Source organism: Grosmannia clavigera (genome assembly GCF_000143105.1).
Source record: "Grosmannia clavigera kw1407 unplaced genomic scaffold GCSC_144, whole genome shotgun sequence".
In the NCBI taxonomy this organism is placed as follows: Eukaryota; Fungi; Ascomycota; class Sordariomycetes; order Ophiostomatales; family Ophiostomataceae; genus Leptographium; species Leptographium clavigerum.
Window position 1 is genome coordinate 1,967,643 of NW_014040797.1, and position 16,373 is coordinate 1,984,015.

Consider the following 16,373-nt stretch of genomic DNA (forward strand, 5'->3'; position numbering starts at 1 on the left):
CAACGTCTAGGAGATTTTGGCTGAGATTAAAAATCTTGGCTTAGTGAAGAAATCTGGCAGTTCCGCTTGTGTACAAAAACTCAGACGAGAAAAGGATACGCTTCGCCACCAAAATTGGTCGTTAAGATTAGCTTTGCTGTGACAAAATATATGTTGATAGTAGCAGCTTAGTCAGATGCTGCAGCCGTCTTTGCGCAGATATACAGTCTGGGTGGTTGGTACAGCGGTAACCTAGAATTGGCAATACAATACTCCGTAAAGCTGAAAGATTGCGGAAAGCACTGTGATAGATTGGAATTATAGAAGACTTTGCAATGTTTCTGTTTACAGAAGTACTGCGATCCGACGAATTAGAATCTGAGAGGATGAAATATTGTCGTACAAGCCAGACTACTAGGCTGGATGTAATAATAATTGTTTTGTCCTGTTTTTGCCTTGAAAACGCCACTACATTTGGAGTCCTACAGTACATACGACGAAGGAAAGGGCTACAAACATCACAGGCAGATTTAGACAGTATTATATCGTTTCTTACCCAGTGCCTTCAGTTTCGCCAACTCCTCTTCTTCTCTTCCTCGTCTAAGTCGCATACCGTCTCGCAACGATTATATACCTCTTATATTTTCGGCTTCTCGGTGCACGGCGTCGAGAACGACAGCGAATCGGGAAAGGCAACAGTGTAGGCACTGGAACGCTGCCTATTCGTAGGAACTTGTGCTGCCGCCGCCATGTGCAAGGAGGAAGGGCTTGCGATTCTGGCCAGGAACGTCGTTGCGTCTAATAGAGTGAGATTCGTTACGAACGCGGCCAACAGGGGGGTGTGGGCGATATGACCTGGACCAGACGACCCGGAGGACATGAAGTTCCTTACCGGAAAGAGAACTGCCTTTGGCGCAGGAGCATGGGGACGCTTGTTTCCCGATGTGCCAGTACAGCTGGAGTTTGTTATTGGTCAGCATCACTGGAATATATTGGTAAGTTGATCGCTAACCCTGTCCACGGGAATAGACTACTGTAACTCAGATATAGAAAGGAGATTCTGCCAAGAAGGTACTATGTAGCCGAGTACATTGCGAAAGCCCTCTGTTAGCACTATGAGTTTCTAGCAGCTTATGTCTACTATTTCTACTTTTAAAAACCTAGGAACACTAGTTCTCTCGCCAGGCAATCCTGTTACACTTTACAGTCTGTAGAGGGTATTTACTTGTTTTGTTTTATCCCTTATCTAGTTTCAATATTTATTTTCATAAATTTATCTAAACCTACCGCTCTCAGCTCTAAAGGCCCAGAACAAAATCATAAATAAAATCCTCCAAAGGAAATCATGAGAAACACAGTTAGTAAGGAAAAGTAGTTACATGTTTACTTATGTAATAAAGCATATACCAACACATACCAGTAATCAATAACGTTCAGCTTATTCAAACGGGCAGCTCAAAAGTATAAAAATCCGCTTTTATTTAATATACCCCTTTTATTTAACAAGTTATTAGAAGTTACAGTAAGCCACAAGTTTAGATACTAGTTATGAAGAACAAAGGAGAGGGGATGTCCTAAGGTCGATGCTTTGCCTGAAATGAAGTAACTCCCAATTATCATATCAATGGAAAATAGCGGTCCAAAACCCCAAAATCAACTCCATTTATCATGCACTCTTGAGTCAACTGTCGGCGCTGGTGTACTTGTTATTGTTATTGCCAGTCGTCGGCTCATCTGCCGGTACGTCATCCAGCGTGCGGACTGTTTCGTTGGCATCTCCAGCAGAGGGTGGGATGTTTTCTTCCAGGGATTTCGGCTGTTTGACATGTCCTAAAGGTTGCTCTTTCTCGACGGCGCCTTTTCTCTCCTCAGAACCTCGTGGAGGACCCTTGCTCTTAACACTATGCCACTCCATAGCCAGACCGCCCGGAATAGCAATACAGGCCATTATCAGAGCGACTTGGTAGATAATACGCAACGAATCATTGTACTCTTGAAGTGCTAGTTGGCGGTATTGGCTTGGAATAGTGTCGAGGATATCAGTGACTCCAGTGCTTGTATCTTGATCTGGGGTTAAACCCAAGAATATTAGACAACCGTTTTCTCAGCTGGTTGGAGAGCACATTTTGCCCAACCGAAACGAATACGGCACCGAAGAGCGTCTGTCTAAAAGCTCGGAACGATGGTACAATTAGCCATCACACAGTGGCTAGGAAGGTGGAGGGGAAAAGATAGCTTTACTCACCCAAAGAACATCAGTGACGCACCAATCGCGATGTTTTTTTTTTTTCAACCACCGTCGTGGGCAGCCATGGTTGGGAGCCTGAGAGGCACAGCCGAGACCAAAGCCGTACATAATCTGGTATCCGACCCACCTGCCCTCGGAGCTTCCAACTCTTAGTGTAGTGATCAGACCTGCACCGATAGCACTGATGCTGAGACCCAGTATAAAACGACGGCGTGTAATATCCGATGCGAGATATAATCTGGCCATTTATGATTGACGTTCCGGCGATGACCAGTACCATAGGCAGGAGGTCCACGCCGCTTTGGACAGCAGATTTGCCCTTAATCGCTTGGAACCAGATGGGGAGATAGTACACTTGAGGCGTCAGGTATCAGCTGATGGCACGCAGTTTTGTTAAAATGACGTAACCCGGATACTCACAAAAAAAGGGTCTGATGTGCGCCAACACACATACTGGCCCAAAAAGCCAGACGCGATACTGCGTTGGATGAAGATATTGGGCGGCAAAGATGGCTTGATCTGGAAGCCAGACTTGGACCAAGGCAAAGGCTATCAAGAGCACAAACGCAACAACAAATAGGGCAATCACGCGGCCATTGCTCCACTAAGCCAGTCTGTCAGCCTTAAGGAACATTTAACAGTGCGAGTCTGAGATTCTCAGATACTTACTGCGTAGGTAGTGCCGCCGTACTGGAGAGCAAGACACAGGCATACAATCCCTGGAACGAGACAAATGAAACCCAGTAAATTCCCCTGTCGCACCTTTTCTCTGAGAGACCACTTTTGACTAGATTGGCTGGGATCCGTGAGGAAGAAGAATATTAGGATCATGACCATGCCTCCGATAGGAACTGTAATAAAGGTATGTGTCAGTTGCAGTTTGCTTCTGCTTTACTTGGGGGTGCAACTTACGGTTGATGTAGAAGCACCATCTCCAGCTGACATGTGTGGTGAAAGCACCGCCCACGGTAGGACCAAGAACGGACGCAATTCCAAATACGGCCCCAAAAAAGCCCTGGTATTTCGGCCTCTTCTGCAAGGGAACAACATGGACGATGATCGATATCTGTTTGGGGTGACCGCAGTTAGTCGTCGGGCCGAGTTATAAATGACCGTTGATCAGTGAGAACCATGAACCTACAACACCAGGAAGGACTCCTCCAGCACCAAGACCGGCGATGACTCGTCCGAAAATAAACGCGATCGAGTTTGGAGCTGCTCCGCAGATGGCAGAGCCGACCTCAAACAGCAGCAGGGACGAAAGGAAGGTATTTTTGATCGAGAGGAACTTGTACAGTTTCCCAAACACGAGCTGTAAGGCACAGTTGGTGAGCAAGTAGGCTGTTCCATACCAGCCAATATCGTTTTTGGACTGGAAGGTGTCGGTGATCTGAGGAATGGCAGTTGAGATGATGAGCTTATCCTGTCGACCGCCGTGGTTAGTCCAGAGCTCTTGTATCTAAAGATTGCAGAAGGCTTTCCATTTACAAGAGACACCAAGAACATACCCGCGAATGCTGAGACTATGAGCACCCAAAACTTGAGGCGTTGGGGCTGAGCAGTCTCGGCATCTTCACGCTTGGCGGCTCCGTCTGAGCTTGGCATTTTATCCGCTTTGTTAGGTCGGCGAGCGATGGGCCGACAATGTTAAAAGATAAGTCTGATGGGAGCAGACAAAATGAGCAGCTGACTGCTTGGCTTATATGTATTAGGCTGTTGCAGATAGCAGATTCTGGGTGCCCTTCAAAGAAGCAAACGCCCCGATAGGGTCGGGATGAAATCGAAGGCTAAGAGTAATTGCTAGCTAATAACGACCCGAACCCATTAGACAGCCTAGTTGACCGTTAATAGTAGATCTCTAACAGATGTTTATGTTTCTAATGTCGCGTTGGTTTGTGTTAAGATAAAAGTGGTCCACTTTAGTTACGTACTATGTACGGAGTACGAAGTACGGGGGAATTAATAGAGTGGCGGGCCCCGAATTATAGAATGGCAGGCCCGAATTATAAAAATGACGGGCCCGAATTATTTTTATTGAGGGTTAGACCGTGGCGGTGTCGTCGTCCTTGGTGCACTCGATGTCTCTATAAAAAACCTTTGTCGCAGGCACCAGGTCTGCAAAAAGCGAGAGCTCTAGGCCGAATGCTAAATTAGAGCAAGACAGTTTATACTCAACGTTGTTGAAGTTGTCGGGGTCTAGTTCCTATAACATGCCATAATTCTCCCGTAACTTTGATAGTAGTGCTTCGTTAGTATAGGCCTAACAGAGTGACCACGTCCTTTGCAAAATTGTAATAAGAGTCTTCTAGGCCAAAGCAAGGAACTGTGCAGAGGAAACAGCCGAGTCTCTGGATCCTGCTGGCAGTAAGAATGCCTTCTATGCCCGAGAGCTGCAGCTCTCTATCTACGTCTTTGTCTAGCGATAGTCTGGGTTTCCTTTGTGTGTGTGTTAGGGTATTGGGGGAGAGAAAAATAGGAAAGGAAAGAGGAAGACGTACTCTTGGTCAACCTCTGGTAGAAAAAGGTTCTCCTATAATCGACGCTCCTGCAGTGCGTATACACTAATGCAGACGGTCACGAGGAGACCCTTTCAGTCAAATACTAAGAGTGATTTTAAGACATCTGCTGCCGAGGATAGTTAAGGAAAAGGCATAGTGGAGGCGTGTCACTCCTGGACTGAAAGAAGCGGAGGGAAGGAGCGGAATATCTACTATGAGGTACGGAGTAAGACACAGAACAGTGCTGAAGTATAGAGTGGGCCAACCAAAATACATACTACTTGTACATTGTATTTTGACCCGACGCCGTCAAACACGAGCGAGGCTTCAGATTTTGAGTTAACCAGCGAGCCCCAGTAGGTAATATTAAATATTTCGAAGCCGTGGGTGGCGAGATCGATACTATTGGGTTGCTAGCATTACGGGATGTGATGGTCTTTTTGTAGCCGAGATCCTTTGGCAGCCCCCTCTTATGCTTCCTCTCAAACTTCTCGCCAATCGACACGTCGCCGGACACGAGATAATTGAGTTCCTTTCCCTTGCCTGTTAGGACGAGTGCTTTGTAAAAATGGTCTACCTGCGTCTGGCTCTGCCCTATCTGCCGGGTGTCGACTACCCCTACTACCTGACCCCTGCAGTGCTTTGAAATTATCGACATACGCGGCATCAGCGGCGCAGAAACCTCTCCCATAATCATCCTCGAGACGCCCGATTAGGCCGATGCATCACGCTATACTAACGGGGATTCGGCCAACACCACCAGCTCCAGCTATGCCAGTGTGGATGTGAATGATACCTCGCCCCTTTGCGTGTTCCTAACGGTTGTTTTATTTTACCAACTTGCGGAGACTTGACCGTAGTTTACCAGAGTAACACTGTTACACAGGCGAGCAACTAGATACCAATTACTGAATACGTCGAATAACGCATCATGTGGTCCCAGCCTACCATGAGTCATCGCGACCCAGCAAGACACAGCGGACATCTCCAAGACATTAAAGGACACAAAGTTATGGCAAAGAATGCGACCAACAACCAGAGTGCCAGATGGACCGTACAACAAGTGTAGTCCCTGAAGAGACAACACTTCTCGAGACGTACTCCGTATATCGTCCTTTTGGCTACTTCGTACTCCGTAGTTTCATTTGGGCCAGTACACTCAATACAGGGCTGTGATCCCTGAGTCCAAAGGTTCTCTCACCTCAGAACCAGCCCCACGGTTGCACTCCGGGAGGGATGATTCGTAATCGATGCCGGTGCCCTGATGATCATGATCGACAGGGAGATTACAGAGTATGTGGGCCAAAATTTTGATGTACGGAATGAGAGCAATTTTCAACATGGAGTGCGTTTCTGTGTCGAAAGTAAAGGTGGATCAAGCTCAGACCGCAGCACTCGCGCGATTCTCCATATTTACCCCCAGCCACGTCACGCAGCCTGAAAGTGGCTAAGCGAATGATACATGCGGAGTACGTGCCTGTTTATCGTACGGAGTGCGGAGTTGTATTATCTTTCAATGACAAATGCTTACGGAGTACGGAGTACGGGGTACTCGTTTATCAAAGCTGAAGCTGCAAGTCAATATTATGGGGTCGATTATGCTCTGGCAGTGGCTCCCACCTCGACGAAAGGCTCGCTTGCTTTAGGACTCAGACTGGCTTATGCTCATGGCTTATTTCAGACCTTCTCTAAGCTACCTGGTCTGTTTTTGGAACTCTAATTTCAGAGCTGGCTCTGCACATATCTATGTCAAGTGCCCGCTGATCAGTGGGAGCTCTATGATCTTGAGACAAGTCCAGCCGGGATGCTTTCACTAGAGCCGACGAGGCTCCATATCTTTCGTACGTCAAGCAACTGTCGTACAAGCTTCAGTATACACACAATACATCACATGTGAATACACTCTACAATCAGGCCAATCCGAAGACAACGCACCATGTAGGCTGCAGTGGCACAAGATCGAATGGGACTTGACCGACATCTGTCAAAATCGATGCGTTCAAAGCGCACAAACTTTTTGCAAACGCCTTATGGCTTACCACTAGAAGCCCGAATTGGATGTACAATAACCTGTTTGGGCAGGCTAATCCAAAAGGCAGATAAGGCCGAGTGCGACAGGCAGCTACATACGACGTAACAATAGAAGTGTGGGCGGCACCAGTAAGATGTGAGATACGACGTGTTCGCAATTACTCCGTGGAGCCGGAGAAAAAAGCAATGTGTACTCCGTACGTCGCATCCGGTCTCGACAAATTAGTTGGAATGTGAAGGGACAGTGTGGTACGGATGCACGGCAGCTGCATCAAAGCGGAGGTCACACTGGCGCGATTGGGGTTGAAATGTTGTTTGGTAAGATAGATGGAAGAAGAAGGAAAAAAGCGCCAAAAAAGACGGGCAAGCGGATTTCGTTCTCTGCACATACTCCGTACGACTGGTCAAGTCTAGCAAGAATCCCACGTGGGATGGCAAAGGATGGATGGGTGGAGAGGGGTAAAAGGTGCTAGTTGGTGCTAAAAGCACAGAGAAAAAGAAAAGAAAGAAAGCCCGACGGGCGATGACGGGACTGGGAGTGTAGATATTGAAATGGGGTGGATACCTTTGCCAACGAAAGCCAAAAGAGCGGCATGTTAGCCGGCCATGGCACCCTTTGAGTGTCCGGTTGTTGCAGTGACAGTTTGTTGCAGGATCGTGCCATTTCGACTCTGGAGAGGTCTGGTTCTCAGGAAACGTTACAGGCGTCCCGCGGTGTGTTGTTTAAAGGCCACAGACAGACGGTCATAGTGGTGTCTAGAGCCTGAAAGTGCCGGTCTTGTCCGACGAGGATGTCATTTTTCGTTCATCCCCACTATTGAAATGCTTCTGCACAGCCAAGAAGGGGCCTGTTCTCGCTGCGAGAAGCCTACGGCGTACGGAGTAATCTGGACGGCCTCTGCATTAGTAATAAATGCCTGCACAATGCTTTGTACGGAGTAGCTGAGGAGTTCTCAGTGCTGCCCCGCTATTAGCGGCCAACAACGGCTAGAAACCGGCCAAAGAGCCGGCCAGGGGCAAAATACGACGCTAGGATAACAGTCTTCCGGCAAAAGAGACAGAAACTTGTCGGCGACTGCGCCTTTGCTTCTACGGAGTAGCTGGCAGTGGCTTAAAAGCGCATTCTCCGCCGTGGAGGACAAAAGCCGGTGAACAGATAAAGTAGAGGACTGCTGCGCTCGGTTGGGCAATGCTGCTGTATCGAATATGTTCTGCGATCGGCGTGAAGATAAGAACGGAGGAGCGACGGAAGAGCGACGGAAGCAGCGATGGAGATAAACGCTTCGAACAGCAAATTGTCGGCATATCCGCCAGCGGCAGTGCGCGCAGCTTATTGTGATTGGCCCATAGCGCCATAGGTGTCGGAGTAATGCCGGCAGCGTGCCAAAGCATGCCACAACCGGCAAGAGTAGAGCCGATAAGAGGGAAGTCGCAGTCCGCCGACAAGGCGCTTTCGCCCGACGAGACAAGTATTCTTATCAGCGGATCGATAAAGGCTTGGACCGCTTTGGAAGGCGGACTTGGGCGATTGGACCAGTCCAGGTGGCGTCCCCTTTGTGGTTTCGCCGTGACAGCTTCTGTCGATCTGGTCGGCCAACAACATACCGAAGCTGGTCGGCCGCATGGCTATCAGAAACGGCGGCCTTCTCCGCACTAACAATCAGCATGGTCCGTGGGCCGTGTGCTGTGAATCCTGTTGGGTCGCAGAATGACTGAGCGGTTGAGCGGTTAAGCCCTGGGGGTCTTTGGGGTCTGGGACGGCGGTCTTGGCTATACGGAGTACGACACCCGGTATCATTAGCGCATGCACGTCGCCATGGGTTGCCGCTTCTGCCAGAACGGGTTTCCCTTCGGCATATCCAATTGACTTTCCAGGCTGAGGATAGTCGCCTGGTGCACTCGCCTTCCTTGCCTCTGCGATCTGGGAGAGATTGTCGACCAGATGTCTTATCTTTCAGTTGCAAGGGGACCGAGACCACAGCTTGCTGCTTACAGAAGTTGCCGGAGATAAACAGATGATCTCTCGACTGACATCGGGAGCCCTCCACCTTTTGTCCTCCACCCTTCACCCTTCAGTCCAATCGCTTCTCCGGACGGCGTACACCCCCTAGGAATACACCCTCACTCCATACCCTTGCCCTCGCTGTCCCCCACCTCCACCCCCAAGTCGGCCTGTGGACCGGCCGGCACTACCAATGCGGGAGTAGGACTGTGCGCACGGCCAGAATGCGGGTAGTTCGTGATTCCAATTTTACAGCAGCAGCTTCCTTGCAGTCAGTCTGTGTCACTCTTCTTTTCCCACTCTCTTTCACGTCCGTCCCCGACAAGAGGCAGTGGCAAGAGAAGCAATTCGCGGCGAGACAATGACGGAAGTGCGTGTTCAGCCGTCCTCGTTCGGTCCGCCTGGGCAGACGACCATGATCGAGCCGGCAGCACTGCTGCGGCTGATGCGCCGACGGGTACCGCCAGAGAAGCGGCAGCGCACCGAGATGAGCTGTGACTGGTGCAAGAAGAAGCGGTGCAAGTGTCTCAGGGGCAGCACGGCCGACACGTGTCGAGCCTGCAACGAGATTGGCCGGCCCTGCACCACGACGGAGCCACGCAAGCGGCGGGTGTACAGCAGCATCTCAGCGTCGTCTGGTGCTGGTGGCAGTGTTGACGGTGCCATTGTCGACGGGCCAGCCCTGGCTGTCGCGCTGTGTGTGGCCCAGCAGCAACAACAGCAACAGCAGACGCTGCAGCTACAGCAGCCAACCCCGGGACCCAGTCCGCCGGGAGTCCCTCCACCTCCACGGCTACCAGGCGGCTACGACGAGGACGACGGCCATGTCCGGGTCCATCACAGTCGGAGGTGACGACGCGCCCGTCAAGCAGGAGATCACCGTGGCTACAGGACCAGAGCGACGACAACGGCAGCAGCAGCTCGTAAATCAGACCAGGCGAAGGAGGCGAACAGGCAGAGACACCAAAGCCTCGACAACAACGACCATGAATACATCCACCGAGATGGCCAACCGTCCACGGGGACACTTGTTTGAGGACGGGCTGGGAACAGCCCGCCACGTCGGCCCAGCCGGCTCACACGCGATGCTGTTGAAGCTGCAGGAAGCCATGGCGCCAATACAGACGCAGACGATGTCGACAGCGGGCCTAACAGTAGCAAGGACTGGCAACGACCTGTCACTTCCGCCGCGTGACGTGGCCGACTCGCTGGTCAGCCTCTTCTTCGATCACGTGCACGACGACTGTCCCGTGTTCGAACGGTCGCTCTTCCAGACACGCTACGACGCCATGTGGACAATGCCGGCCACCGAGGCGGCCGAGCCAGCCTGGTTGATGTGTCTGTGCATGGTCTTTGTGCTGGGGAGCAGAAGCGGCCGCTACAGCAAGAGCATCCGCAACAGCATCAACATCAGCATCAGCATCGTCTACATCAACATTACGTTCATCCTCCGCATCCTCGTCGCCCATCTCACCCACATCATTACCGACAACAGTACCGTCAAGATCGGCCTCGCCATATAGCACCCCCCACCATCCTCCTTCTCGTTCCTTCAGGTCAGCAACCTCGCCAAGACACGCGAGCTGCTTCCCGACGTGCTCCTTGGCGGACCGACTCTGACACACGTCCAAGCACTGTTGCTCTACTGCCCCCACCTACACATGACGTGCAGCCGCGACGGTTGCTGGAACTTGACGGGCGTGACCATTCGTATGGCTATGGCCATAGGCCTACACCGCGACAGCAAGGCCACCTGGTGTAGCAGCCCTGTCGAGTACGAGCTGCGCCGACGCGTTTGGTGGACGCTACACGCCTTTGAACGGCTCGAGTGTGCATCGCTGGGCCGCACCTCGGCCATTGACGACGCCGATTGCAACGTCGAGACCAGTGTCCAGGCCGACCTTATGGTCGTCCTAGGGTCTATCTGCAAGCACCAGTATGGCGATGACGAGACTGCTGTCAGTGGGCTGGTGCCAACTCCGCCGGCCAGCACGTCCTCCCGCTCCCGGAAGTCCCATGTGTCTCACCTCGACTTCGCCGTCGCCACCACCGAAACCCTCGATCTCTGGCTCGCCAGTCTGCCAGCCCATCTGCGCCTGCACTCGGATCTGTCGCCTTCTTACGCTCGTACCATCCTCATGCTGCATATTCAGTACCACTTCACAGTCGTGCTTCTCTACCGGCCATTTCTGCTGGCCCTGACGACCACCACAATGCCCGCTGGCACCACGCTGCCGCCCAACCGCCTCCCATCCACCTGGTCCCCCGTCCAGATGTATGCGCGCAAATGTGTCAACTCGGCCAAGGCAGCTGCCGCTCTGCTGGGCCGCCTCTATGATGCTGGCCTTTTCAACGCCAAGACCTGGTGGGACGTCCACTTTGTCGAGGCCGCCTGCATGGTCCTGGTCATGGGTCGCCTCGCCAACGACAGGGACCTGCTCGCGGACTTCCAGATCGTCGCCGCCCTGCGCTCGTGCACTGACATTTTGCGTGCCTGCAGCGACTTCTCGCCCACGACTCAGTGCATCGCCATAGCCACGCAGGACATGGCCCAGGCGCTGCTGCTCTGCGCCAGAGAAGGCGAAGGCGAGGTGAAGAACGAAGCTGCAGAAGACGACGAGGAAGGCGACGACGAGGATGTGGACGAGGAGAACAACTACGACGACAATGACGACGAAGACGATGACAGAGAGCGAGATCCAGACTACAAGCAGGACGACAAACAGATGCTGCAGCGCATGCTTCAACAGCAGCTGCAGCAACAGCCACACATTCGACAACACCCATCGCCACCCTACGCGCCACCGCTACCTGTTCCACAGACGCTGCCATCACAGTCACGACAGTCAGCCCAGCAGTCCCAACCGGTGTCCCTGCCCCAACAGCCGTTTGCACAGCCGACGGTGCTTGCGACCCAGCTCGCGCTCTCGGACTGCCAGCCACAGCAAGCCTACTACTACTCTGAACAGCAGCACCACCACTACCAGCAGCAGTTGTACCAAAGCCAGGAGCTCGACGACATGGCCGATATGGCCGACATGACCACCACCGTGTCGTCGGCCGGTAGCCAGTCTAGCAGCAGCCCGGACCACTCCTACATGACGGCCGTGCCCGGCAACCACATGTACGCCCACGACCTGTCTGGCGACATGTTTCACGACCCGTCGATGCCGTGGAACCTGGCGGACATCTCGCAGGCACTGGGCGAGTGGCCGGAGCCGGACCACTGGTGGCAGTGAGTTGTGGGGTAGCTGCAAAAAGCGAGAGGAGATTGGCGGGAATCATGGAAACGGTGGACTTGTGGAAAAGGTGACAGGAAGACTTGAGCAGGGAAACTAGAAACGAAGACACGCGAACAGGAAATACAACGGGGCCGTGACGATGACGGTATTGGGAAAATAGTTAGGCCCAGGAGCCCAGGATATAAAGCAATGGAACGGCCAATTGGATCCGATAAAGGCGAACGGAAATAACAGAGTAAACGGAAAATACGGGCGAGCTTGTCTGGCAGATAGAGAGACGGCAGGTGTCTGCAGGTGCGAGCACAAACAGTTGCCGTTCCCAAAGCCGGCTGAGGGGAACTGAGTGGCGGCCAGCTATAGGTGGGGTGGCTGGAGCAAAGTGAGGGGTGCTCCGCAGATCTATACGCCTATAGGGCAGTAGCGGGAAAGCATCGCGACTTCCTCGCCAGCCGAGCTGACGGCCACGTCTTCCGAGCTTGTGCTTTGTCAGATTATTTTAGCTCTTCTCCGCCTCGATTCTGGTTTCCGTTCTTCCATTCCATCTGCTATGCAATCGGTCCTCTCTCAGTCACGTCCACGACTCGCACGACAGCTCCTCTCTGCCCTTTCTCTGTCATCCTCCGTCTCCGGCAGCCGCACAATGTCGGCATCTGACGCAGCCGCAGCAGCCGCCGCGCTGGCTTCCCGCAACGCGACCGAGGCGGCGATCAAGCGAAACCCGCACGGCGACTTTGGGGCAGTCGAGGCCGGACGGCCAGACTGGGACGCGGCCGCGGCGCCGCACTTCAGCAAGGCGCCGGCGCCCGGCTGGCAATGGGGCCAGGGCGGCAACGACGGCGGCGCCTCGCTGGCCAAGGCACACGGGCAGAGGCGATCCGCACGCACCCGGACGACCGGCCGTGTTCAACTATAAACTGCTCATCTCGGCGGTGATCCCCACGGCCGATCGGACTGCTCAGCACGGCAGCGGCTGACGGCAGTGCCGCCAACCTGGCACCCTTCTCGTACACCAACGTGGTCAACCACGACCCGCCCATCTTCACGATCGGCATCGTTGGCGGACTCGCCAACGCAAAGGACTCGCTGGCCAACCTGGCGGCAACAGGGGAATGTGAGTAGCGGCAGTGCCGGAAGAAAGCAATGCGGGCTTTGCTGACGTGCCCAGGCGTCCTTAATATCGTCTCCGAGCACTTTATTGAGGCTGCCAACGCCACGTCGGTCAACGCGCCTTATGGCGTGTCCGAATGGGCCCTGACCGGCCTCCACAAGGCGCCGACGACCCATGTCAAGCCGGCGCGGATCCAGGAGGCCATTGTGGCCATCGAGTGCAAGGTAGTCGAGCTCAAGGAGTTTGAGAGCAGGGCCAACCCCGGCAAGAAGTCCGGCACGCTCATCATTCTCGAAGGCGTCAACTTTTGGGTGCGCGAGGATGCCATCAACGAGGAACAGAACTTGATCGATCCAGATGTATGTGTACCTTGCTCTCTCTCTGTCCCTTTATTTCTCGCGTGTCTAACTGGCTAGGTTCTGCGGCCTGTCGGTCGTCTGGGCGGTATTACATACTCGCGCAACAATGAAGTGTACGAGATGCTCCGGCCAACATTCGACTCGGTCAAAAAAGGCGGAGAACGGACAAGAGCTGCTGAAGGAGGCGTCTGCCAAGAACTAGACACGGCATGCTTCTTCCCGTACAAATTTACATAAATCTACATCTCTTTACTTTTCTTTGCGACTCATCTTCACAGGCATTCTCTCTTCTACGGGCTCTGCTTATAAAGCCGTGAAATATAGAAATATAGACGGACTATAGGATGTACAAGACAAGATGTTTTATGTACAAGAAATTAAAAGGAAACCAGCCATGTTGATTGGTCGTCAAGCCACAGGGCAATCAAGCCTCGCTTGCAGCGAACCAGCCATCCAATCAAGCGCTCTACGAGCAGGAGACACCGCTGGGGACGTTGGTGCAAGAGGCGTACTTCTTGCCACCGGTGACGTTAACGTCAGTCCAGGTCCAGCCAGTGCACGAAGTAGAGCTGCCGCAGGTGACGATGACGTCGTAAGCAGAGCTGGAGACGGCACCAGTACCGATGATGTGCTCGATGGTCAGGTCAGTGATGGGGACACCGCTGGTGGCCGTGCCGACAAGGTCGCCGCCCTTGTAGTTCTGCTCAATCAGGATACCGTGTCTGCGAACGTTAGTAACGTGTACGAGGCAAAGGAGGAAGGGCTGAACTCGACTTACCCAGTGATTCCGGACAGGGTGATCTTGTTGTAGGTGACGCCAGCAATCTTGCCAGTGGTGCCCTCGGTACCCTTGACACGGATACCGTTGACGGAGTTCTTGACCTGGCTGTTGTAGAAGGTGACGGTCTGGACGGTGTTGTCAGAGCGGCCGCCAACAGAGCCGATGGAAAGACCGTGGCCACCAGAGCAGAGACCGTTCTCAAAGGTGATCTCAGTGCCGGAGTTGATGGCGACACAGTCGTCCTGGTTGTAGACCTTGGCGCCGTTGATGACGACGTTGGTGCTGTCGCTGATGTCGAAGCCGTCCGTGTTGTGGCCGCCCTGCGAGTCACCATCGGAGCTGTCGATGGTCATGTCGGTGATGGTGAGGCCGTTGGCACCGTTGATGCTGACAGCCTGCACAGGGGTGTTGAGGATGTGCAGGTTGTTGATGTTGGCGTTGGTCAGGCCGTGAGCAGCAAAGAACTTGGGCTTGGTCTTGCCGCTGTTGCTGCCCTTGCCATCCCCACCAGCGAGCACCGTTGGCGTTGAGGGTAGCGCTAGTGGCACCCTCCACGGTGATGCCGGTGCCCTCGATCTGCAGGAGCGGACCGGCCCACTCGGAGTAGCCCCAAGTGGTCTCGCCCTCGAAGATGACGTGCGTGTTGTCCTTGAGGTTCGACAGGTCCAGCGAATTGCCAGCCGGGACGGCCACGTTGGAGAGAACGATGGTCGGGCAGGCCTGCTGGGAGGCACTGGCGGCGGCGGCACCGTTGGCGCCGGAAAAGGTGCAGCTGGTGGCACGCTCGACCACCTGGGGCGCCGGCGCCGGAGTGGGGGCTGGTGCTGCCATGGGGGCGGCCCGGGCAAGGGGCCGGCGCCAGGAAGGCGGCCAGAAGAGTGTTGCGAGAGCCAATCATGATGACGAGTGGCAAGGCTTTCAAGTGTAAGGCGTTGTAGGAAAAAAAAGAAAGGACTATAAAAGTGAGAGTGGGAAGATTAACGAAAGTAAGTCAGGTCTGTTCGTGGAACGACTGCTGGCCCCTTTCTTGCCGTCAGAGAGGCGGGCCGTGACGGCTTCTTATAGTCGGCAATACGACGTCCATTCGTATATGTGGCGTGTAATTACACGCCGCCGGCAGTCATGTCCTGCTCGCGGTCCAGGTCCAGATCCACCTCGCTTAAAATCCGTCTGCCAGATAGAGACTGGCTTTGATGGGCCACCGGCTGGCGCCTCCAAGCGGCCCCCAAAATACGGGGGAGAAATGGGCCTAGAAGAGGGCTATCCGTGGTTCCTCCAATCAGAACGGGTCTGCGGGAGGGTAGCGGGCATGGAAAAGTAACGGATGGTGCTCTGTGCCTAGCGGAAAATCATCTGGTGGAATGCCAATTACACCATGGGACGAGAGCGTGAAACAGTAGTCCCGGTTGGGGTCCGAGAAAGGGGCCTCGGCAGACGATGGTGTGGTTATTGGTGGAAGATTCCATGGTCTACGCAGGTTCGATGCCCCTGTCTCTTCGTCGTTTTTATGCCTTTTTTATTATACGAGAGCAGTGTCGGATCGAGCGGGCCAGACAGCAAGCAGGTCAGCATACTCCGTACGGAGCAGCAGCCCTCGTAATCCGCCATACGGTCGGAGCAATGGCAGGAAGAGACTAGCAAGGAAGATCGACAAGCGGGGGCCCATTAACTCCGTATTAGTACATGGTATGTAATATTAGGTAAGACACATGCGACGGTATGGAGTACGACGCAAGCTTTTGCCAAGACGTTTCCTCCGGGCGCCGTCGCTTCAGACATCCCGGTCCGCGTGCCGTGCGTACTGTGTCTGTTGCAAAAGCCCCTCCAAATCAAGTGATGCTGCCCCTTGCTCGTACTACTCGTCGTCGTATGTATGTACTCGTGTTGCCTGGCGGCTTCATCCGTCCGTCCATTCAAGTGGCTCGGACTTCAATCTAGCAGCCAAGGGGAGGAAACAATGCTACATAGCAATCTCGCTTTCCCCTGCGGGCCGAAAGGGGAAGGAGAACAGCCCTGTGTACTCCGTTCGAGTACTCCGTACTCCATGCTGCATGCGGCCCAGTCAGGGCTGCGATCAGCGTGCTTAAAACGTCACGTTGGCCTGCTGCCCGTCGAGGACGAGAGA

At 53.6% G+C, this 16,373-nt stretch overlaps 5 protein-coding genes across 5 annotated transcripts; 2 read left to right on the forward strand and 3 right to left on the reverse strand.

The window, feature by feature from the left end:
- Positions 1-1,660: 1,660 nt before the first annotated feature.
- CMQ_2563 (major facilitator superfamily transporter aflatoxin efflux) lies at positions 1,661-3,832 on the reverse strand (the record flags this gene model as incomplete). The annotated part of the gene is made up of 8 exons (XM_014316641.1): positions 1,661-1,997; positions 2,485-2,581; positions 2,648-2,831; positions 2,897-2,917; positions 2,990-3,078; positions 3,140-3,293; positions 3,369-3,679; positions 3,736-3,832. The coding sequence occupies 8 exons, from the start codon at positions 3,830-3,832 to the stop codon at positions 1,661-1,663; spliced, it is 1,290 nt and encodes a 429-aa protein (XP_014172116.1).
- A 4,013-nt stretch (positions 3,833-7,845) lies between these two features.
- Positions 7,846-8,423, reverse strand: CMQ_3225 (uncharacterized protein; the record flags this gene model as incomplete). Its single annotated transcript, XM_014317303.1, has 2 exons — positions 7,846-8,308; positions 8,362-8,423. 2 exons carry the CDS (start codon positions 8,421-8,423, stop codon positions 7,846-7,848), a joined length of 525 nt encoding a protein of 174 aa, XP_014172778.1.
- Positions 8,424-9,119: 696 nt separating this feature from the next.
- CMQ_2533 (fungal-specific transcription factor) lies at positions 9,120-11,997 on the forward strand (the record flags this gene model as incomplete). Its single annotated transcript, XM_014316611.1, has 3 exons — positions 9,120-9,456; positions 9,524-10,107; positions 10,315-11,997. 3 exons carry the CDS (start codon positions 9,120-9,122, stop codon positions 11,995-11,997), a joined length of 2,604 nt encoding a protein of 867 aa, XP_014172086.1.
- Positions 11,998-12,640: 643 nt separating this feature from the next.
- Positions 12,641-13,704, forward strand: CMQ_3133 (flavoprotein oxygenase; the record flags this gene model as incomplete). Its single annotated transcript, XM_014317211.1, has 4 exons — positions 12,641-12,899; positions 12,968-13,111; positions 13,166-13,467; positions 13,525-13,704. The coding sequence occupies 4 exons, from the start codon at positions 12,641-12,643 to the stop codon at positions 13,702-13,704; spliced, it is 885 nt and encodes a 294-aa protein (XP_014172686.1).
- Positions 13,705-13,933: 229 nt separating this feature from the next.
- On the reverse strand, positions 13,934-15,079 carry CMQ_3056 (glycoside hydrolase, family 28; the record flags this gene model as incomplete). Its single annotated transcript, XM_014317134.1, has 3 exons — positions 13,934-14,189; positions 14,246-14,786; positions 14,839-15,079. The coding sequence occupies 3 exons, from the start codon at positions 15,077-15,079 to the stop codon at positions 13,934-13,936; spliced, it is 1,038 nt and encodes a 345-aa protein (XP_014172609.1).
- Positions 15,080-16,373: the final 1,294 nt, after the last annotated feature.